Source organism: Typopeltis vanoorti, chromosome 20, assembly GCF_054136105.1.
Source record: "Typopeltis vanoorti isolate ZY-2024b chromosome 20, IOZ_Tvanoo_1.0, whole genome shotgun sequence".
In the NCBI taxonomy this organism is placed as follows: domain Eukaryota; kingdom Metazoa; phylum Arthropoda; class Arachnida; order Uropygi; family Thelyphonidae; genus Typopeltis; species Typopeltis vanoorti.
In genome coordinates, this window is record NC_143568.1 from 66,797,545 (window position 1) to 66,822,548 (window position 25,004).

Consider the following 25,004-nt stretch of genomic DNA (forward strand, 5'->3'; position numbering starts at 1 on the left):
TTTTGCGAAATCCAAGTATATTACTGTGTATCCTTCTCCTCTGTCCAAGGAAGCAGTCACTTTATTGTAATAAGTAAGTAGATTACTAAAACACGACCTCCCTTTAGCAAATCCATGCTGTCCATCAAAGATTATACCATTGTTGTCAACCCAACTCTGGATTCTAGTTCTCACAAGCTTCTCCAACAACTTAACCACAACACCTGACACACAGATAGGCCTATAGTTTGATGCCTGAGTTCGATCACCTCCTTTATGAAGTGGCACAATCTTGCCCTCCTTCCACTCTTTAGGACTTGACCAAGTGCAAGACTCGTATTAAAAAAATATGTCAAGGCAGGTGTCAACTCTCTGGCACATTCCTTCAGAATACGCGGTGATATATTATCAAGTCCCACAGCCTTATTTACATCTAGTTTACTCAACTCCCCAAACACCTCTTGCTCACTTACAGTCAGTCTCTCCTCCCCATCATCAACTGCTCTTAATCTCTCCATGAAGTCACATTCACAAGATTGAAAGATCTTTATGAACTGCTCATTAAGTATCTCCACCACACATTCTGCAACAGCTGTCTTTATACCATTTCCTCCAATCAATGTCATCCTTCCATAATCATTCTTTCTTTTGCTGGCTACATATCGAAAGAACTCCCTAGGATTCTTTTTAGCTTCATTAGCTAACTGCTGTTCATACCTCTCTTTAGCTACTCTCACCAACCAAGTCACTCTCCTTGCCTGGTCTTTGTAGAACTCATGAAATTGGTTACTTCCACTTCTCTTATGCTGCCTCCACAATGCCCTTTTTCTCTGTATTGCATGCTTAATCTCTTTATTCATCCATCTCACACCTAACTTATTTAACCTTCTCACCCGTGGTATACATTTAGACATTGCATCCACTAAATATTTTTTGAAAATCCCCCAAGCTGCATTGATCTCTTTTCCAGCTAACTCCTCATTCCATGCTACACCTGCAAGCTGTCTCCTGAGCTCTTCATAATCACCCCCCTTGTAGTTCCACATATACCCTTTTTTCACAGGGGTCCTTGCACTGCTGGCAACCACCCAAGTAATCACCTCATGGTCACTTTCGCCAATTGGTGGATGATTTGATACCTCATTGATAATTACATCCTCCGATGAGATGACCAAATCCAAGACCCTTAATCCTCTTGTGCCCTCTGTTACATACTGTCTGAGGTAGTTATCCCTCAAAAACTCAAGAAACTCATTTTCTTTACTTCCAGTTGCTATCTCTTCATTCCAATCTATATTGCCATAATTAAAATCACCCATAATGATCATCCTTTTCTTATTTGCTTGGCTTATTTGACTATACATTTCACTATCACCACCATCCACATTACCAGGTCTATAACAACATCCCACCAAGTATTTGAATCTATTCACCTCTATCTCACACCATACTGCCTCAAAACCACTGGCCCCATTTCCCCCTTGCATCTCTACCTTGTATGGACATAACTCTTTCTCTATCATCAATAGCACTCCCCCTCCCTTTTTACCCCTTCTATCCTCACGAAACACATCATACCTTTCCATCTCTATTCCTGTCAGGATGTCATCCTCATCTAACCATGTCTCACTTATTCCGACAATCTCTGGGTGCACAGACGCAATTAGTGCAACCATTTCATCCGCCTTGTTTCTTATACTTCTAGCATTGGTATACAAACACAACAACTCATTTCTGGATCTACAGCTAGTTCCACTGATACCACTCACTCGATGTGATCTCTCCATGCTGGACTGGGGCCATTTCCCTTTCTGCTTCTTCATTTTAGAACCCTTTGCAATTCCATCTGTTTCCTTTTGATCCCTGATCATCCCATTACTTTCCTGCCTACACATTCTCTCACCTCCTCTTGGAGCATCCACCTTTCTCACGCTGTGTATCCCTGTCCACCCTGAGCCTCCCCGTTTCCCTGTTCCTCTTGCACACCCATTCTCTCATTATCTATACTCATACCACTCACTTCCACATTCATTTCCACTCCTTCAATCTCTCCTGTCTTACTCTCCTGCTCTTCCACATCACTCCCCTCTCGATCTGATTCATTCTCTCTATTCACTTCTCTACCTTCCAGCAGCAGTCTCTCCAAGCGACTCACACCATAACCACTCAAATGCAGTCCATCGCTCCCATACAGCTCACTTCGTCCCTCAAACTCATTCCACACATTAACAAACTGTACTCCCATCTCCTCACACATTTCAGCCAGAATATCATTCATAATCCTTGCTCTCCGCCTCATTTCACCACAATCATACCTAGGCAACACACTGACCACCCTTCCTGTCACACTATTCTCCTTTATCTTTCCAAGCAGTCTCCTGACATTCATTCTGACATGCTCCTTGTTCTCTCTCAAATCATTCGTACTAATTAATACAATTAACTCTTTTGCTCGTTCCCGCCTCATATTCAATGCCTCAATCACTCTACTCATTTTACCGCCTGGAAAACATACCTTGTGCATTTTATCCTCTAGCACACCTTTAATAATGGAGTCACCATACAATGCCACTCGCTCATCTTTTGTTAACTCTTTCATGCCATCATGATTTATTTTAATAGTTTTGACCTGCATTCTCTTAATTTCATTCCGCATCCATTTCATTTCTTGCTTCATCCAATCCAATTCACCTTCTGAACCTCGCGACACATTCACTCTATCATTAAATCTTTCTAACTTTCTAACTCTCGACCCTCTCTTCTCACTTTCCCTCTCATTCATCCTTCTTTGTTTCCGTACTTTCGGTCCAACATACGTCCAACTTTCACTGTCATTCTTCTCACTTTCACTCTCACATATCTTTCTTTGTTTCCGTACTTTCGGACTAACATGCGTCCAACTTTCGCTATCATTCTTCTCACTTTTACTGTCATTCATCTTTCTTTGGTTCAGTACTTTCGTTCCAACATGCGTCCAACTTTCGCCATCAGTCATTCTTTTTTCGCAATCATTCATTCTTTCGATTTTTTTTACTTGCGATTTCTGCACCACGCCATTTCTACTTTCATTCGTTCTCTCAATTTCGTTTCTTTCCGCCTCACTTTCGTCCCTTTTAACATCCGTTACGGTTGTCAAATCGCTCTTTTTCTTTTTTCCTGATTTTTTAACATTTTTTCGCCTGTCTTTCCCGCCATCCTCTTTCAAACGTGCACTCACGACACAATCGGTACTAGCACTTTCTGTTATCAACTTCATATTCGCATTCATCAATTCCTCGTTCAGGTCACATTTCGCACACACCCTTCTTCCATCCGCACTAAACATCCACAAATCATTTATGTAATCGAAGGAATACATATAACAGACCTCACACTTAACGAACCTACTGAAATCCAAATTAAAATCATGGAATGACAATGCAGCCGCCATTTTTTTCTCTCTGCAGGTTACTAGGTCTAATATTAACGTTTTCGTATTTAGTTTAAGCAAGAAAAAAACCCCACACTAATAATATCGGTAGCGTACAACGTTTACAGCCGCTCTTACTTAAACAATTACGCATATATACTTAATTATTCCTAGTAAAACTTATCTGAATCAGGAGCTCTTCAAAGCACATTCGTAGCGCTTGACCCACTAGCGCCCTCAATCAATGAATGAAATACAGATGATACAAGAACAAAATATGTTCTTGTATCATCTGTATTGACCTTCATTCCTCTATAATGCCCCTGTTCATAGTCTTGCTATGATGATGAAGGGCTTTTTGTCAGCATTGATTTCAGGAATTTGATGTTATATCACTGATTTCAGTGGAATTAGTTTAGCTTTTGCTAGCGCGTTAGCATCAGCAAGAGTTATCACGTGAGTTTCTTCATTCCTCTATAATGTCCCTGTTCATGGTCTTGCTATCACGGTGAAGGTCTTTCTGTCAGCATTGATTTCAGGAATTTGATGTTATATCACTGATTTTCAGTGGAATTAGTTTAGCTTTTGTTAGTGCGTTAGCATCAGCAAGAGTTATCATGTGAGTTTCTTGGTTGAGTTCTCTGGCCTCGTTTGCTAATTTATCAGCTGCTTCATTGTAATCAATGCCTACATGAGCAGGAATCCATTTTTTATTAAACACTTTAGTTGTTTTAAGAGTTTATGGGTGTCTTGTGTGAGCTTGGTATTGCCATTTTTGATTGCCTCCATAGCTGATCTTGAGCCACTGTAAATTATAATTCCCTGAGATTGTTGAGATGATGATTATTTTAAGTAGGCTTTGAGTGCTTTATTTATTGCGTAAATTTTGCAGGTAAAATTGGAAGCAATTTCCCAGATCCAACTTTTATTGAAAGTTTTTCACCTTTTGGGAGTAGAGGAGAACACCAGCGCCTCCATTAATCATATTGGTATCTGACGATCCATCAATATAACAAATTATCTGTTTGGAGGATGAAAGAAGGTTGATACTATTTAGGCCTTTTTCTTTGAGCATTTCTTTTTGATTCTTTTATTGTACAGAGTTTGGTAAGGTTTACATTTATGGAGGTATTTGGAGGTAAAGGACTGGAAAATAGAGGTTCTTTGTTTATGTGGGCATTTAGCTGATCAAGACCCATTTCCTTCCTGATAGTGTCATTATATTGTAAAGTTGATGATCTGTGAAGTCTGATTTGATTCCAATGTTCATAAGTTTTTAGGGAGATATGATTGCTTTGGTAGCTTCTGATATTATTTATGAATTTTATGGTGGGAAATTTTTGTCTGTCCTCCAGCAGGTCGAGCCCACATTCCTGTTGGGCTCTAATGTTATTAGTGGATGAGGCTGCACTAGTGATAATCTTGGATGCTTTTGCTTGTATTTTGTCTAATTTTTCCTTTACCGATGAGGCTGAAGGTGATCAGATAGGTGCTGATTTTCCATTATTGGCCTTATTAGTGTAGTGTAAGTAGTTTTGAGGATTTTTGGCTTTGTGCCCCAATTTGTTCTGTAAAGCCTTTTCAGTATATTTAATTTTTTAGGAAGTGTTAGAGATGTGTTGTGCAAAACATAATTCCTGATCAAGCGTAATACCAGGGTATTTTGGATTTGTGACTTTTTCAATTAGCTTGTTGTTGATCATGATTTTTGGATTATAGGAATGTCTATTTTTCCTGTTTATACTAAAGATGCTTAGTTTTGTTTTGTCTGGGTTGATTTTGAGTTTAAGTTCATCTAACCATTTTTCTAATCCTCTCATGGATTTGTTTATAATCTCCTCTGATTCTTTGATTTTAGCACTAGTGTGCCAGATGGCTATATCATCTGTGTAGCAAGCTACTTGTGTGTCTTCTATAAGGTGGGATGAATGTTATTGATATATAAAAGGAATAGTAAGGGACTGAGTACTGAGCCCTGGGAACACCAGCCCAGGTTCTCCGCTCTCTTGATATTGCTGCATTGATTCTAACCATGATCTTTCTTCCTCTAATGAAATCAGCGCAATCCAGATTAAAGCATTTCCTCTCTTTCCGATATCATGTACTGTTTGTATTAATTTTTTGATTTAATCACGATCGAAAGCAGCAGTCATATCAAGGAATATATATATTTTTTTTTTTTTTGTTGGTTTTTCCTGAAATGAGTCTATTATTGTTTGGCAAAAGTGGAATAATTGATCTGTTATCAAATGACAGGCTCTATAGGCAGTCTGGTAGTAGTTAATTTTCTTATTTTTTGTCAGCCAGTGCATGAGCCTGGAGTGTATGAATCTTTCAGTAATTTTACAGAGTATGCTAGTTAATGCGATAGGTCTATAGCTTTGACATTCTGCAGCATTTTTGTCAGGTTTCAGGATGGGTACAATAACTGATTTTTTCCATTCTTTTGGAAGTTTGCCTGTTTGCCAAGAGGTATTGAGAATATCCAGAAGTTGTTGTTTAGTGTTTTTTACAAATATGGCATTTTACATTATTATTATTATTATTATTATTATTATTATTATTATTATTATTCAGGCCTCCATGGAGTCAAAAGACTCATCGTCGGAGGTCCTTCCTAAGAACATAAAGTCTGTCAAGACTCATCTTAGTGTTTGATCATATGACCAAAGATAAGATCATTATCAGGAGATTTATTAAGTGCAGTTTTCTCAATTGATGAATTTAGTTCACTTAGTGTAAATTCTTCGGAGAAGATGTCATTAGTTTGGTATGTTCTTGCTTGTTTTAGTATTTTGCTTGTGAGTTTATTGAGGGTCTTATCTTCTCTGTTATACTGAAGTTTGGAGTTGTTTAAATAGCTTTTTGCCAGTGTGTTTGCAATTTCTTGATCTGTAATAGCTTGTGTTCCAGAATTTATGATGAAGTTTGTTTTCTGTTGGTGCTCTTCTTTGATATTGTTGTCTAGGATTCTAATAATGTTCCAGTGTTGGCTGTCTTTTCTTGGGTCCAGGTTACTGCAAAGCTCTGCCCATTTCTCTTGTTTGCACTTCCAAATTTCCTGCTCTATTTTGTGTGTTATGCCCATTAATTTCTTTCTGGATTCATCAGTTTTATTAATTTTGAATTGTTCGTTGATATTGTCTCTTTCTGTAATCATTGAATCAATATTGTGATCTTTCCAGTATGGTATCCAGGTATTTTTCCATTTGCCTCTTGGTATTGTTGCTTTGGCAGCTTTATTAATGTGTGAAGTAAGGATTTGTAATTTTCTGTCAAGGTTTCCAAAGACAAGTTCATCTTGACAGAGGCTCCCCAAGATTTCAGTAAACCTTGTCTAGTCAGCTTTTCTGAAGTTCCATGTCCTTTTGATTTGCTGTTCTTGATCAATCTTGAAGTTTAGTGTTGTTATTATGGGTGTGTGGTCACTGAGGGCATTTCCCAAAATTTTCCATTGTGCATTTGATGCAATGATATAATTAATAGCTGTGATGTCAATAGCAGATTCAATTCCCATAGTTTTAGAGAGATAGGTGTTCTGTCCATTGTTAATTGTTGTGAGTTCCAAATCTATAAAGAGGTCTTCCAATTGATCTTTATGTCTAAATCGGGGAAGCCCCATGTTGGGTTTTTGCATTTAGGTCACCAAGTATGATGGTTGTATCAGTTGGAGCTTCACTTAGCTTTTCAATGATGTCTGTATCAATATTTGTATTATCAGGATGGTAGATGTTTGTGATTGAAATAGAATGGTTTGGTAGGTATATTTCAACAGCTTGAGCTTCTGTCGAACTGTTATTATTTAAATATTGATTTAGAGTGATTTTCTTTGAATTTGATTTCTGGGGTCTTCTAAAGGATAACAAGCCCACCACCTGCTCTTTCCTCTCTATCCTTCCTAAGAACTGTGTATCCTTTGATACTGAAGTTCAGATTTTTGTTCAGTTTTGTTTCTTGTAGAAAAGCAGTATGGATATTGGTTTTGTAAAGCATCCATTTTTCTCTGAGTACCATTGATATTGAGTTGCAAAATGTTAATATGAGTCCTTGTAGCATATTTATCATCAGGAGCCTGGACTGCAGCCCCAGACATGTCAGCTGCCCTGGACGCTGTAGCATTGGTTGATTTCTTTCTATGACTCTTCATTGGAAAATTGGATGGCATTGCCACATTAGTCACCTTGAAATCGAACCCTAAGAAATTTGGTCAAAATCTTCAAGGGTCCAGGGAGGGCCACGAGGAGGTGTGGTCGGACTTCTCCCTCCTCCATCTAGAGTAAGTGGTTAATTATAAATATACAAAGTAAATGACTTTGTTAGTTTATGGTTAGATGTAATCCCCATGAATTTCAATAACTTTTGTTCGGTAATATGTATGTGTTAGTTTTGTAGCAATCCTTGTGATACATCCTTTGCTACTAACAAGATTTTAACTTGTAATTGAGAGTAATTGAACTGCCTATTGGGAAATTTTTTGTATACCCCCATAAAAGGTTGGAAATTTATGGTAGAACAGAACATGAGAAGTGCCCCCTCTAAAAATCACTATTTAATCAACTTATTTATAACAAAGTCACTTACTTTGTAATAAATATAAATTCTTTATATTTATAAGAAACACTTAAAGAATATGGAATATGAAAATACAAGTTGCAGCAGTTAATATCACCTTCGCTGATTTAAATAATATTGAAAAGATTAGGTCTGAATCAATGAACAAATGACTGTTTTAATGAAATCTCCTTTCACTTCATTCTTTCAGTAAATTGCTTTCTTCAATGAGTTGCGATTTCAGAAAATTCTGATATATATATATATATATATTTTTTCCCCCCATAAATTGTGGATTTTTGATAAATTGCTTTATCAGTATTTGTATTCTATGAATTTCTTTGTCAATTAATTGTCGATAGCTGAATTTTGTTTTCAGTGAATTGTTTTTGGTGAACTGCCTATTGGGGAATTTTTTGTATACCCCAATGAAAGGTTGGAAACTTTTGGTAGAATGATGGATGTTTGGGGGTTAGATAAATTGGAAATCCTGCTCTGGAAACAAACATGAAACTTCTCAAGCCACTCAATAAATAGTCTGATAAACAGGGTTTTTGTCTCATATGGGATGTGAACTTCATCTACCTCTTAAAGACATTCACAAAGATCCATGGTGGTATTTGAACTCACAAGTAGATCTATTTTACCATCAGGCCTGTAAAAGGATTTTCCTCATTTCTATCCTATCTTTGGAAAAATACCCACTTTTAGAAAATTTATCAATGAGTTGCATATTATATGTTTATTATACTGCACATGTTGGTTATTACTTCATTTTTAAAAATATTTACAATTTTTAGGTGTTATCGTGTGATAATAATTAGGTTACAAAAGGGAGAAAGACTTGAATCACTTCCACAGGATCCACTGGCTCTTAATTTGTCTACATATATAAAGGTTCATAAGAATGGAGGATATGGAGCTTATATTGCCGAAGCATTTAACAGGTATACATTTTTTTTTTTTAATTATTATTTTTTTTAAAATGGGTAAATATGTGATTAATGTTTTCTACCTTTAGCATCAAAATTAATAAAAATTTGTTTATTTAATTTTCTGCAACATTCATCTTTTTTCATTAATATTCATGACTAATTATTTATAGAATAGAATCAGTGTTCATGCAGATAAAATCACTCGTTGTTGCATAAACGAGATCTGACATCATCATCATCATTCCTAATTAACTGTCTCCAGTTTTACTTTGGTATAACTTGCAAACAACTGAAAATCCCTATCGAAATATATAAGTTACATGCTAGTATTTCAAGATCACAGTTCTGAAGATATCACTTGTTATTAATCTCTTATGGGGCATTGTTTACCTGATGTACAATTTATCAGACACAAATCCTACATTCCCTACGTCTCTAAGAATATGAAATACATTAGACATGATCACTAAATAATTCAATTATATCACTTGTGTTAGTTATTTATTCTGCGACTAGCTCCATTTAAGCCATTCTTCCATAATCATTTCTCTTTGTCCTTTCACCTCATGAGAAAAAATTCCTTGTGATTGCCTACTTGCTAGACCTCTTCTCATATTCTAATTTCTTTTCCTTATCTCTCACTTTTCTAGCTTGCATTTTATATTCTTGTAGTTGTTCACTCTCTTTCATTTAGTATCTCCATAGTGCACTTAAATGGATGACACATCATGTGCCTTTGGTTGGAAAAGATTCTCATTATTGTCTAAGGGAATTTGATTTTATGTTTTTTTTTTTTTTTTTTTTTTTTTTCTCCAGCTGAACGTGAGTTAATAAATTTCATGGAGATGGTAGAGCTTCTTCTCCCCAGATAATCTGGATTTTTCTTCCTGCATGTATGATTGCAAAGTGTTTATGCTATTGTTCATTATGTTCTTAGGCTGGTTTGTCTACAAACAGTCAAACCGACTTGGATTGTACAGTAACACGAACATTAGGACCTCCTCCTCAATATGGGAAGAGGCCCTAATGAAGGAGGTTTGCTGGAAATATTCTAAGGAATAGGAGAGATATAGATTTAGAGTGGGGGAATACTAAGGTAGGGCCAAAATCAGGGATTTAAAGTAGGGATGAAGTGAATATTCAGTTTTGCTTCTGTTTGGCTGATTCAGAATATTTTTCAGATATTCAGCTTTGGTTGAATCAGTAGAAAGATTTGAAATTTGACCAATGGAAGCAGGAAAATTCGTATTACATATGTTAAACTTAAGGAAGTGTTTGGTGATAATGCTATGAGCCAAAGCAAAACTTTGTTGGGGTACAAACACTTCACTGAAGGTGGCAGTTTTTTTCACTTCATTAGCCTATTATTTAGCCTATATATAAGTTAGCCTATATATTTAGTTTAATCCTTTATCCAAGTGTAAGCAAACAAAGTTTGCTCCTGAAGTATCTTCAGGACTAGGGCAACTCATTGCAAAGGTGGACTGAGTTCTCATCACTTTCCTTAGTATTCCATAATGCAAAGTACTTCTCCTTGTGGACATGTATAATGCTATACATTATGGGAAGGGTCACTACCCAGACTGGTTTCGACCTTTATTGAGGTCTGTTCAGTGGGAGCCAGACCCAGAGGTGATACCAAAGTTGAAGCAATGCAGAAGTCATATTTCCATATGCCTGAAGTATCTTCAGTACTGGAGATAGATACCCAGTCCTGAATATACTTTAGGTATACAGCTAGTTTAGTGTTTAACTAAACTAGCTGTATACCAGACAATGTGCAAACCATTTTAAGTTATGGATTCGAGAGCTGCATTAGAAATAAAACATTTAATCAAAAACTGAAGACCACAGATATGAGAGTTCTGATAAAGATTAGTATGACGGGAGGTTGAACAGATGGCATAATTGCCAATACCATATTAAATATGAGAATATTAAGAAAGAACTTGATATTGTTAGCATTCAATAATGTGTTAGCAGAGCTCATCTTAGGTGGTATGATCACTTAAACAGAATAGGAGAGAAAAGGTTAGGTGAAGGAGGTGGTGCTAGAGTGGCACATAGTTGAAGCGATACTACACTTTGCTCACAGATAAGTCTTTTATTTTAGTGAATATTAGTAATTTCATTAATTATTTCAGTTGCATATTACTTTAGTCTGCAAAGTTGTGTGTATGTGTTAAATTTAATATGCAGTATCATTCTGAAAGCATTTTTCAGCATTGATTCATACAGTTTCCTTGTTCACTAAGTTTAGCATGAGATTTTTTTTTTTGTATGATTTAGTGTATTTTCTATGCACTCGTTGCCAAGGGTGAATGGTTTATGGTAACAAAAGTGAGAGAGAGTTGGTGCTTTGTTGCGAGTGCAAGAAATGCAACTTGTGTGGAAAGCGGGAGAATTAACTAACATAATATTAATTATGTAAGGCAAGATAGTGAAAGTCTGTATAGATTGTGGAAGTTTGAGGGTAATATGGATAATGAGGTGATGGTAAGAAGGTGAAACAGCACACTTATGTGGGGTCTGAAGGATACTACACAAGTGCAATCATCGTGTAGGATCTCTACATCATCTTCATTATTATCACTCTTCCTAGCTTTGCATCATTGACCAACAACTGAATATTTTCATTGTTGGTCAATGGTGCAAAGCTAGGAAGTCTCCCACTGACCACATGATGAAAGAATTCTGTAGGATTTTCTTTGATTGCAGTACTGGTCTCTTCTCGTATTCCATTTTTGTCTTCCTTACAATATAATGTTCTTGGCTTGAGTTTTATGTTCCTCATGCTGCTGCTCTCCACCTCTCTGTTTTTTTTCCCATAACTTATTTTTTATCTACAGTTCTTGTTTGATTTCATTAGTAATCTGCTTCACACTAAGTAGTGTTATTATCTTTATTTTTTAATCTGGAATGCATTTTATTATTTCTACTGATAAATATTTCTTAATTAGCTCCCATGCACTGCTGATATCACTCTTTTCAATTCTTGCATCCATGGAACCACCCCTAGCTTATTTTTAAGATTATTATAGTTGCCTTCTATGGAGTGTATGATGAATGCATGGAGCATAACAACGTTCATTGTGATATACGTTGCTGGTTGAGTGGGCACAGCGAGTTTATTGACTCCATGGAGGTTACTGAAATAATAATAATAATAATATCACATAAATTCCTTTCTCCTTGTTACATGCACATATTTATTCAGAAGTGAAGCAGATGTGAATGGATCAGAAGTTGGTGATTTGTACCATTTGCTATATCACTGATGTAACAATTTGAACAACAGTGTGACTCAGTAATTGGTCAAAATCACCAACTCCTGATCCATTCACATTTGCTTCACTTTATTAAATAATGTTCCAGTGGAATTCTATCAAATGTCTCTGCAATGTTCAGCAGTATCACTGAGTAGAGGTTTCCTTTATCCAATTCAGATGTCACTTTATTATAAAAAGTAAACAAATTACTAAGGTAAGACCTACCTTTCACACAACGATGCTGTTGCTTATAAAATATCATATTCTTGTCCACAACAACGTAGTCCTGAATTCTGTCTTTTATCAACTTCTGCAGTTGTCCTTAACTCCACTTCTGAGATACTGATTTGCCTATAATTTCTTGTTTCCATCTTAAATCCTCCTTTCCACTCCCTATATTCTTAGAAAGACTTAAGACTCATAATTGCTGCCAACTATTCATGGCCGTATTTGCATTCATGTTTTTACAGTTCCTCTACCTGTATTCTTACCTCCATCCTTTACAAAATGATCATTCAGTAACTCGACTATTTAGTTTGCTTCTGTTGCTTCTCTACCATTAGCACTCATTAAAGTCATCCTTCCATACCATTCTTCCTTTTACATGCTATGTAGAAAGGAACTCTTTTTGATTTCCTTTGGCTTCATCAGCTAGCTTCTTTCCTCATAATTATCTCTTGCCTTTCTTATCATACAGGTTGCACTTCTTGCCTGTAAATTGAACTGCTTGGTCTTGCTGATCACATTTCAATTTCTATACCATCACAAGTTTCTTTCTTTTTTTTTGCAGCTCCTGTTTATTAACACTATTCATCCATTTAATTCTTACCTGATTTTTCCCTTTGACTCTGGGTATTCAATCTAACAATTTTCCATGCATTGCTAGTACCTCTTCCTCCCTCTCCTCCTCAAAATTCTTATGCAATGCTGCTGCTCCAAGCTGACTCCTCAGGTTGTAATAATCACCTGCTTTATAATCAACATATGCCCCTTCTTAACAGAAACTTTTGCATGTCTGGGAGTCTTCCAGATCAAGACCACATGATTGCTTTCTCCAGGCAAAGGTGGTGGCAACGTTGATCACTTCTAAGTTCTCTGATGATATGACCATATCCAGCACTCCGAAATCTTTAGTTTCCTCCAGCATGTGTTGTTGCAGGTAATTATCTTTTAGCAGCTATCAATTTCCTTCCCTCCCTACAACCATTGCTCTTTCCATTTTTTGTCCCCATAGTTGACATATTTCATAATAGTTACCTATATTGCACTCATTGTGTTAATTTTCCAGTACTGCAAGCCACCCATATGCTCCATTGTACGTCCTAGTATATTACAGCAACCAATGATATACAGGAATACCTTGTATAGCGCGGTTTTGAACAACGTGGGTTTTTGTCTAACGCATTTTTTATTATTACACTAACATTGTCAACACTAGCCGGCATCTCCCGGGCACCGCAAGTGACAGTCGAGAGCCACGTTTATGCAGTAGTTATTCGATTGGCTCTCACGTAGACGCATTCTTTCCCTGCGGCATTTTATTATTTACGTTAATATTAGTATTTAATACTTTTTTATTATTTAAGTATGAGTGAAAAGAGACAAAACAAAGAAGACAAAGACACTGTTGGAGTAACAAAAAAACACATGTGGTTGACATTAGAGAAGAAACTTGAAATTATAAAATGTCATGAGAATGGCACTTTGTTTGCTAAAATAGCACTTGACAATTCAATGAATGAGTCATCTGTACAAACAATTATTCAGAGCAAAGAAAAGATTAAACAACATGGAATGAGCACTGCTTCTTATATGTCAAAAGTGATCACGAGAAATCTATAGTCTACAATGGAAAATATAGAACGCCTTCTAATGATCTGGATTGAAGATTGTAATCAGAAAAAGATTCCTTTGAGTCAAATGATAATCCAGGCAAAAGCGACAAGTCTATATGATAAAAGAAAATGAAAGCAAAAATGAAGGAGGTACAACCAGTGAAACTTTTATAGCAAGTTGCTGGTGGTTCTACAATTTCAAAAAGCATATGGGACTCCATAACGTAAGAATCCAAGGTGAAAGCACAAGTGCCGACGCTAAAACTGCAGAATTATTTCCTAATGAATTGAAGGAGCTTATTGAGAAGGAAGGCTACACAGATGATCAAATTTTTAATGCTGATGAGACTGGCTTGTTCTGGAAAAGAATGCCATTGTGCACATTTCTAGCAGAGAATGAAAAAACACAAGCTGGGTATAAAGTGTCAAAAGACCGATTGACACTTTTACTAGGAGGTAATGCATCAGGTGATTTAAAATTGAAGCCACTGTTAGTGTACAGAGCGGAAAACCCAAGAGCTCTTAAGGGCTTTACAAAGAACAATTTACCTGTTCATTGGCGTTCGAATAAAAAAGCGTGGGTGACTTGTTCAATTTTTGAAGACTGGTTTAAAACTTGTTTTTGCCCTGATGTTAAAAGCTATTGTAAAAAGAATGATATTCCTTTCAAAATTTTGCTTTTATTAGACAATGCACCAGGCCATCCAACTCTATTGACTGACTTAGATGAAAATGTCAAGATTCATTTTTTTCCCTCCAAACACAACACCAATTCTGCAGCCAATGGATCAAGACGTTATCTCCACTTTCAAGGCTTACTATTTAAGACGAACTTTTGCTCAAGCTATTAAAGCTGCAGCAGAAGAAGATTCTTTGACTCGAAGTGAATTTTGGAAGAAATTTAACATAAAAGATGCATTCAAAATATTTGTGAATCTTGGCAAGAGGTGACTCAAAGCAACATGAGAGCCATATGGCATAATATCTTGCTGCATTGTTCAAAGGACTTTGTTGCCTTTGCAACACAGAAAGAGAAAATCTCAACAGAAATTGTGCAGATGGGCAAAGATCTTGGTTTTACAAGTTTAGATTGTATCAATGTGAATGAATGTATTGATTCTCATTCAGATGATCTGGATGATGAAACCCTTTTGGAGTTGGAATAACAATGAGCCTATGAAGCAGAAGAAGACGAAGATGACACCACTGATGTCATGGTTGAAGAATTTTCCTTTGCTGACCTTTCAACTTTTGTGAGAAAAATCGATGAAGCTTCCGACTTTCTCATAAATGCTGACCCGAATTTGGAAAGAAGCATCAAAGTGAGACAAAGTCTCAATAATGCCATCAAATGCTACAGAGATCTGGTACTTAAAGAGACAAAGAAGACAAGGATGGTTCACAGATGTGTTTTTGTTTTCACATTGACAGATATGAAACAGCAGCCAAATGAGACAACATTTGAAGAAGTATACCAGGAATTCATCAGACTGGGCGAGCTATTCAACAAAAATTGGCCAGGAAAGGTGAAACTTTATGATACATTTCCCCCGGTGAGTGTCACAAATGTTGACTCGGAGACTATGTAAGATCAGTCAGAATTGGAAAACCCCACTATTTCTGATTTTCAAGAAGTCCACATACACAAAAAGCAGAGAACAACAGATGAACCTCTCAAAGACAACATATTGAACAACACGATCAAGTTTCGGACTCCACCGCCTCTCCCGGAGAAAAGGTGCCTCCGATTATATTACGAGAGAAGCAGAGATGGGCAGCTTTAAGATCAACAATGTCCAACCTACACATTGGCTATGTAAAGGCCAAAAATGTGGACGAAGGAATAAAGATATATCCTACAATGGTGATAGACTATAGGTGACTAACAAAAGAAATGGACAATAGAGGTATACAGTACCATACCTTTTCACTCAGCTTGGAGAAAAATCTTAAAGTAGTCCTCTGTGGCATCTGTGAAGACATTGATATAGAAGATATAGTTTCTGATCTTAACTTGCAGGATCTACCTCCTATTAAGGTCAGCAGAATGTACAGATCCAACAAATCTCTCATGCCGTTAGTCCTTGTTTGGTCACGCCAGAAATTATGTAAAGCTGAATTTAAATGTTTGAAATATGGGGCAAGCCACCCAACCAATATCTGCACAAAGCCAAAAACAACCCCGGCTAAATGTGCCAACTGCAGTGGCCCCCACCCAGCCAACTACAAGGGATGCATTCAGCACCGAAAAAATAGATGGATGGAAACAGTCCTCTTCCTCTAGCACAAGAACACCAGAGGCCCCTGCACCACAGCCAGAGGCTCAGCGTCCACAGTCAGAGACCTTCAAAGATAGAGTGAACCAAAAGAAACAAGAAGTTATGCTGATGTGGCCCGTACAAACAAATCAGCACCTACAAATCTAACAACTGTTATTACAGCCTCTCTAGCCAACATGCTGCAAGACTTCAGCTTGTCATACCCTTCAGAAACCTCCACCAAAAGATTTCTCCGTGAAACACAGGTCATCCTCACAGCACTCATTGATGAGTAGAAACAAACTTATTCCCGCCTCTTTGCAGATCATTGCATGGAATGCGAATGGTCTAAGAAACAAAATTCTGGAGCTGCAAGAATTCACTAACAGATATCAACCAGATGTTATTTTAATCAGCGAATCTCATCTAAGACCCTCAGATAACCCTAAAATAAGGGATTACTGCCTATACAGAAGTGATAGACTGGTTTACAGAGGTGGTGGCACTGCCATCTTCATTAAGAACTACATCAAGCACAATTCTGTGAACAACCCTCCAACCACTAATCTTGAGATCATGGGCATGGAGGTGTTCACCAGCTCAGCTGGCAGACTAAAAATTTACTCTGCTTACAACCCACCTCTAAAAACTCTATTACACTCTGATCTAAATGCCATCTTATGCATCAGAGAACCCACCATTATAGCCAGGGATCTGAACTCCAAGCAGCCTGCATGGAATTGCAGATCCACCAACAAGAACGGCTGCATCCTTTCAAACTTCATAGGATCACACAATGCTGTTGTAGCATTGTGTGATCCCTTCCCCAATACTCTCTGACCAGGGCCTTGTACACACTGATGCGGACAAGGCAGAGGCCATGGCAAGAAATTTGGAAGAGCAGTGCAAACCTGCATATGGAAATCTAGACTTCAATCACATATATAAAATTCACAGACATGTCAGACACATATTAAAACTCCCAGATACCAGTGCTGACCATATTGCACCCACATCACCTGTTGAATTATACGATATTATTAAAAAACTAAAGAACAATAAAGCTCCTTGACCAGACGGCATTTTGAATAGGGTGATCAAGCTGTTGCCTTGAAAAGCTGTAGTGCACCTGACCATTATAATTAATGCAATCTTAAGACTTCACTATTTTCCTTCCACCTGGAAACTGGCTGGTGTAATCCCTATACATAAGTCAGGCAAGGTTTATATATAGGGATTAACCCATGCCTACCTCAAAATTATCATCGAATCAGTCTCATCTCCAATCTGGCTAAGGTTGCAGAGAAGGTCATCCTCTCACGACTCCAAACCTCAGTAAATGACCTAAACATCCTCCCTAAAGAACAGTTTGGTTTTCGGCAACACCATGTACTACCCAGCAAATCCATAGAATTGTGGAATACATCACCACCAACTATAACTGGCGCCAGTGCACAGGAGCTGTTTTCCTAGACCTATCCAAAGCATTTGACAAAATCTGGCATTTTGGACTCCTACACAAACTTATCTCAGTTGGTACTTCACTAAAAATGGTTCATCTAATCCATTCATATCTTCAGAAAACAGATTAATACAGGTCAAAATCAACGGTTCTACCTCATCCCAGTGCCATATCTTTGCTGAAGTGCCGCAGGGATCCCTACTGGCTCCATTGCTGTTTTCTGTATACATGTCAGACATCCCACACAATCCGATGTCTTCCATCTTGGCCCTGTATGTGGATGATACAGCAATACTAACCAGACCTCTCCGACCCCACTTCATTACCAGAAAGCTTCAAGAAAACCTTCTAAAGCTGGAGGGTTGGTTCTCCAAATGGAGATTGGAAGTCAACCCCCAAAAAAGCTCAGCCATTTTTTTCTCGAAAAGGCCAATATCTCCTGCAGGAGATGTGTTACTATTCAATACTAAAATTCCCTGGCAGACAGAAACAAAGTACCTGGGTGTAATTCTCGACAAAAAGCTATCTTTCAACCAACACATTAAGTCTACGTGCACATAGGCATCTAAAGCAATCAATCAGATTTATCCGCTAATTAATAGAAATAACAAGCTCAGCAACAGAATCAAATTGCAACTACCAGATGATGATTCGTATTATAATCACCTATGCCTCTCCAGCCTGGAGCCATACCTCTAATGCTAACATTATCAAAATACAGCAAGTGCAGAACAAGTGCTTGAGAATGATTCTGAATGCCCCATGGTATGTTAGAAACAATCAACTTCATAGAGATACAAATATTCCCTATATTTTCTCTTTCCTACAATCCTTAGCATCTAAGTTCTTCCTAAAGACGTCCATACACCCCAACGATTTGGTTCAGCAAGCTGCTGCATATGAGGCAACGGACATATTCAAATATAGAAGACCAAAAGCTATATTAACCTCCTATAGCAATGCATAATCTCCATGCCCAATTAGGGCGAGCAAACTGCTCATAAATTTTACCCTCACTGTAACTGCAAAAGATAGCGGGGAATACGAAAAGCATCTTGCTTCACCTCTAAAGACATAAATGTCAATTGTCAAAGGATGGTTCAACGAACACTAAAAGACTACTTTAGTAAAAAGTAAATTACTGTATGCTAAAATTGAAGCAATATTTGTTTTGTTTCCTACAACTTTTATATCAGTTTAAAAAGATTTTATTTGTTATTTAGTTAATAAAAATAATAATTTTTTTTCATTTTTAAACATTTTTATTATCCTAAATTTTTGTAATAAATTAAATTGAAAACTTTTATAAATAGACCTCGAACAATGTGGTTTTGCATAGCGCGGACGCTTCTTGGAACCAATTAACCACGCTATACAAGGTATTCCTGTATTTCATCTTGTTAGCCTATGTCTCATGCCAAATATCTTTAAATGAAAACATCTTTCTGCATCTCTGTCCTTCTAATGTCCTCCTTTTTGGCTTCAATTCTTCTGCTGTTATTAGCAACCCCCCCCCCATTATGTTTCTTCTGTCCAGTCTGAAAAATGCTATATCCCTATGACTGTTATCTTCTGTCAACCATATCTCACTAATGCCTGTAACGTTTGGTAAAATTGAACTAATCAGTGCCAAAAAATTTTTTTCCCTTTTTCTGAATACTTCTGGTATCAGCATACATAAACTACAATACTTTCTTCATCCCATAACTCTCATTCACCTTATCCTGCTCAATTTCATCATCTGAGGAGTTACACATTCAGTGTTATGTGATCACTTCCCTGCTTGCCCACCTCTAGGATGCATGCTCAGTGCTACCTTCACCTTATATAAGTCCTTTTTTCAATCGAACATTCAATCCATCCCATCCTTCTAGGAATAAAACCTGCTTTCCAGGATGAGATAACCTAATCTCTACAATGTCCTGTGTTTGCATTGGTTACTCAATCCCCTTCTATCTGACAGGATTGTTCATACACAGACAATTCCCCTCCTACTCACCACATAATGAAAGAATTCTGTAGGATTTTCTTGGATTGCAGTACTGGTCTCTTCTCATATTCCGTTTTTGTCTTCCTTACAATATCATGTACTTGGCTTGAGTTTTATATTCCTCATGCTGCTGTTCTCCACCTCTCTGTTTTATTATTATTATTATTATTAAACAAGACCTCATGGAGTCAAAGACTTTTTTCCATAACTTATTTTTTATCTACAGTTCTTGTTTGATTTCATTAGTAATCTGCTTTACACTAAGTAGTGTTATTATCTTTATTTTTTATTGTGGAATGCATTTTATCATTTCTACTGATAAATATTTCTTAACTAGCTCCCATGCAGTCAAAGACTCATATTACATGTCCCTTTTTCATACACATGCAGCTCATCATACCTTGCCTTAAAAAACGTTCAAATCCTCTACAGACACCACACTCTCAAGCAAGGCATTCTGATCATTCACAACTCTGCATGCAGAAACAGGTTCCAGGGATGACCTCTTGTTCTCCCCTGATCTCCCACCATTTTATGGAAAAAAAACTTTGAAATGTGAAAGCTTGATACATTCTATATTAATTTTGCTGTCTTTCTTTGTAGATAAAGAAATAGATAAAGTAACAAAATCTTCTGAGATTATAGAATTCAGTTCATTAATTTCTTTTTCTCGGCTCTTCTCACCTTAGTGCTATGGACAGATTCTATGTTTTCTTAATGACACCTTTTCTGAAACTTGTAATCTCTGTGCTTGTATATTACTGAGATTCAAAGCAAAACTCAAGTGAGAATATAGATGCTCTTAGTACTGCAGTTACTTCTTGTGGTCACGTATATTTTGCTTTATAAATAAACTGTTCTAGACCTAAAATAATATATATATATATATATTCAAAATCTCTGTATAATAATGTAAAATCCCTAAAGATTTCATTATCAAGATAAGCATATTTAATTTTCTTTATATCAGCAACATTTATCTGCATGGTTGTTTCAGTTAACAACAGTAACATTAGGTATACAAATACATTAAGAAATGTAAAAATTCAGAAATGTTTTAGCTCATGTAAATAACTTAACCTGAAGCCATTTATGCAATTTATACATATATGTATATAATACTGTAAAAACCAAACATGATCAGTAATTTACAATTATATGAGATTCACATACATTATTAAGTACTATAGCTGTTGCAAGTTTTCATGTCTGGGATTATTAAATAAAAAAAATTAATTGATGTATATGATATCCTTCACCTTCCTGTGATTAATTCAAAGTTTTCATTTAATTTATTCATTACACAAGGTGTGATACAGCATATTTCAAAAAAAAAATAAATAAATAAATAAATTATATGAGGTCTGGTGAATTCAGAGATAACAGATCATCTTTTTACTTAATATGTTCACTGCCACATTAGCTTTCTGCATGTGAATGTAAATGATGCTTGTACTAAAATCTTTCTCATAGATGCTTATGGATACATTCTATATTAATGTTTGTAATGTGCATGAATATCTGTTGTTTATACAATTATTAATCTGTTTTGACCAGACAAGTTGATATCATGTAAGATTTTTTGTCAAGGGAGCATTACTTTACTTTGAATATTAAATTATATTGAATATTGTATTCTCACTAGCAAAGTAGGGAATGGAAACTTTATTTGATAATGGATTTATTGATATTGATACACATACACACAGTTTTTCTTTTCCTTGTGCACATGTGTGTGTGTGTGCGTATATGATTAATGTAAAAGTTGATGAACTGCTAGGTTTTGAATATATATATATATTATTACTGTAATTATCTCCTTCAGGTTACTAATTTTGTTCTTTCTTTGTTGTCATCAGTGAGAAATTTGTCAATGAGGTTGTTATCGGAGATAATGTCAACACCAATTGCATTTTGGATAACTCCTTAGTCATTTCTGATTTTCAAGCTAGGAATAGGAGAACACCTGCTTTTTTAATTAGTTCCAAAGAAATTCAAGAGGAGGAATATGTTCGTGATGGAAATTTAGTACCAAGTACTAACTATACAGGATTTGTAGAAGTCAGAGTTTTTGGACCAAATGGAACAGTAAGTTCATTAATTTTTATTATAAGTGTGCTTTAGCTGTAATTTCATTCCCAGCTGTTTTATTCTAATTTTTTCTGATTATTTTATTGTTTTATTTCATAGCTGGATAATATTGCTTTCTATTATTTATACAGGAAAAATTCACACTTTTTAAATGGGAATCTTACTCATGAAAGTTCATAAACCTACAGTGCATTGGTACATGAGTGAGAAAATTAGATAATCTAGAAACCCTGCTCTAGAGTGCAAACATAAAACATTTTCAAGTGACTTCAAGCCTCCAGTAAAGCATGGTGATCCTACAGCAGGCAGTCATCCACCACCTAAAGGCATTCACAAATATTCATGCCCACTACAGAATTTGAACCCACAACCTGTTTGTTGGAGGGTATATATATATATGCTGTCCACTTGGACAACCAGGTCAAATGACTGAATTGCAAACAGATGTTATGCAGTGAGAGAGAGAGATTCTTTTGTCTCTTGCCATTACTTTCGATAAATGCTCTTTATTGCATCTTTAGAATCCACAAGACTAGACCTACAGAATTTACAAAGATCATAGTTTAATATTTTACATCATATATGGAATTTAATGTAATGAAAGCAATTTCTGTTACATTTCATTTTAAAATTGTTTTCATATGCACAGAACACTGTAGTTTTATGTGGTTTTTATTTTTTACTGTATGATATGGGATACATTGAACTGACACATGTTAAGCAAGTGCCATTTATTTATTTGTATTCCTATATTTTTACTAATTATTAACCTTATTTACTGGACCGATCTAAGTCTACACTTTAGATTAGAGTTGACATAAAAACTTCACAAGTAGTATGTGTGAAGATTTCACAAGCTTCACCTTGGAAAAATTTTAATTTACGAAATTGGAATGCAAGTGAAAATTAGCAAAACAAGCCAAAGGAAATATGAATAGAAGCTGCGACTGAAGGAATAATAGAATTATTAAATTAACACTGACTTTTGTGTTTTGTAGGAAAAAAGAGAGAATAGAAGTAGCTGAATTGGTTATTTGAAAAGATTAATTAAAAGTAATGTAAATAGGCATTTAAAAAAAAAAAACAGATCTAGTGCTGGTAAAAACAACACCAGATCTGTATAAGACAATGAGTAAAGCAATGATCGATTCCTCCATTTGGTAATTTAAGAAGTATTGATGTTTCCATAGGAATATATTGGGTTATTTTCTAACATTGCTATCCCAAATGTTTTCTAGTGATACCAGATTTGTGCATTCAAGAACAGATTTGGTTTGCAATAGTAATTGCTCACTGGATACTGTTTTGTTTATAATCTTTCATTTTGATCCTTCATTAAAAATCCAAGCCATTGTTGACGAAAGCACAATATACTTTGGAAACAGACACAATGTTCTAAAATTAAACCACAACACTTCATTTACAACATAAAATCATTGAGTAAAGATCATATCTCATAATATGATTGCTGATGTCACTATATATACTTACTGGTTTCCACATCCTTAAAGATAAGAGTCTGTTTTCTTTGTGCACACTTCCTTAATTGCCTATTAAGATGTAGAGCATTATGAGACTCATCATCAAATTCCTGCCATGTACCCTCAAGGGATGCACAGGATGTGATAGACATGTGGGACATGAAAAATTTACATCATCACTCACTTCCTATCTACAATTTTCCTCCAAATCAGTCTGTTACCTGTCAAGATTCCAACATTATCAGATCTTATATTTCTATCTTCTAAGGCACTTTTTACCATATCAATCCACTATATCTTAGTTTTCCTCTGGGTCTTTTTCCTGCCAACAAGGCAGAGAACAAACTAGTGTTTTCTGCTAATCTTTCCTTGCCCATTCTGTTTAAGTGACCCATACCACCTGAGATTAGCTCTGCTAATGCATTCCTGGATGCTGACAATGTCAAGTTCTTTCCTAATATTCTCGTTTTTAATATGATATTGCCATTGACGTCATCTGTTCATGCCCCTTATGTTTTAAAAGATTTTTATTTTCCTTTTTTCATCCATTGTATGGTGGCAATAATAAATTATTATGATTACTTATTGTACCTGCGTGTTTCTAATAATTGTTAGTGTCACTCAGTAACAATTTATTGCCACCGATAAAAACTCCTACTGTGGATGCCTGCAGTGTATATAGTTTTGATAATGAAATATAAATTTTATGGGTGGAGAGCAAGTTTTTTTTTAAAAAAAAGTGCGTGATTATTATTATTATTATATAACTAATAATAATTAATATACTGTATATATATATATATATATGATATTCAGCCTTATTTTCCCCACTGCTGGGTGAGGGCCTCTTGAGTCGATTTATCACATGGTGACCCACACTATATTGGGCAAGTGCATAGAACTGTATGAATGGGTATGAACAGGTATTAATATGAAAGACAATTGCAAACATCCATGCCCTAGTCAGGATTCAGACCAGCAGTCTTTTGGCTGCAGATTAAAATCCCAGTTAGTGTATCCACTAACTGGGATTTGGTTAATGGATACACTAAATCAGCCAACCAGGCCAGCATATCAACCAGATGTATGTAATATAGTGCACAGTGCTGCTGCTACATTGGATGAAGAGTTAGAGGTTCATGAAAATGAGATTGAAGAGCTGTTGCAGAGTATAGCCTGTTTGCTAAAGGAATGTTCAGCTGAATTGGCTATGCCTTTCACATGTTTGTATAACTTGAGTCTCAGCTGAGGAATGATACCACAGGAATGGAAGGAATGTATGATAGTTCTATTCTACAAGGGTGGTGCAAAAACAGATGTGTTGTCTAACTACCAACTCTCAGTATCTCAAGTGTGGTAGTGAAGATTTCAGAGAAGTTGATAAAACTCGCATACACAAATCAGTAGACAAATATGCTATACTCTGCAACGAGCAGCATGGGTTACCAAAGGAAGGTCATGTTTTAGCAATTTACTCATATTTTATAACAATGTTATGACCAAGTTGGATAAAGGGAATGGATAGGCTATAATCGTGTTGGATTTTTCTAAGGCATTTGATAGAATACCACACAAAAGGTTGTTGCATAAACTGGAGAATATTATTATTATTATTATTCAAGCCTCCATGGAGTCAAGAGACTCATCTTGGGAGGTCCTTCTTAAGAAACACAAAGTCTATCATACCACTCCTTGAACACATTGACAGTTCTTGCTCTCCCCACTCTCTCAGGCAATGCATTCC

General features: G+C 36.1%; 1 protein-coding gene across 1 annotated transcript in view; it reads left to right on the forward strand.

The window, feature by feature from the left end:
• Positions 1 to 25,004, forward strand: part of LOC150095530 (receptor-type tyrosine-protein phosphatase epsilon-like) — an 858,461-nt gene that overhangs the window by 426,312 nt on the left and 407,145 nt on the right. Inside the window, exons 6-7 of the mRNA XM_090410701.1 lie at positions 8,740 to 8,886; positions 21,548 to 21,776. Coding sequence (XP_090266827.1) covers positions 8,740 to 8,886; positions 21,548 to 21,776 — 376 coding nt within the window. The remainder of the gene's footprint in view (positions 1 to 8,739; positions 8,887 to 21,547; positions 21,777 to 25,004) is intronic.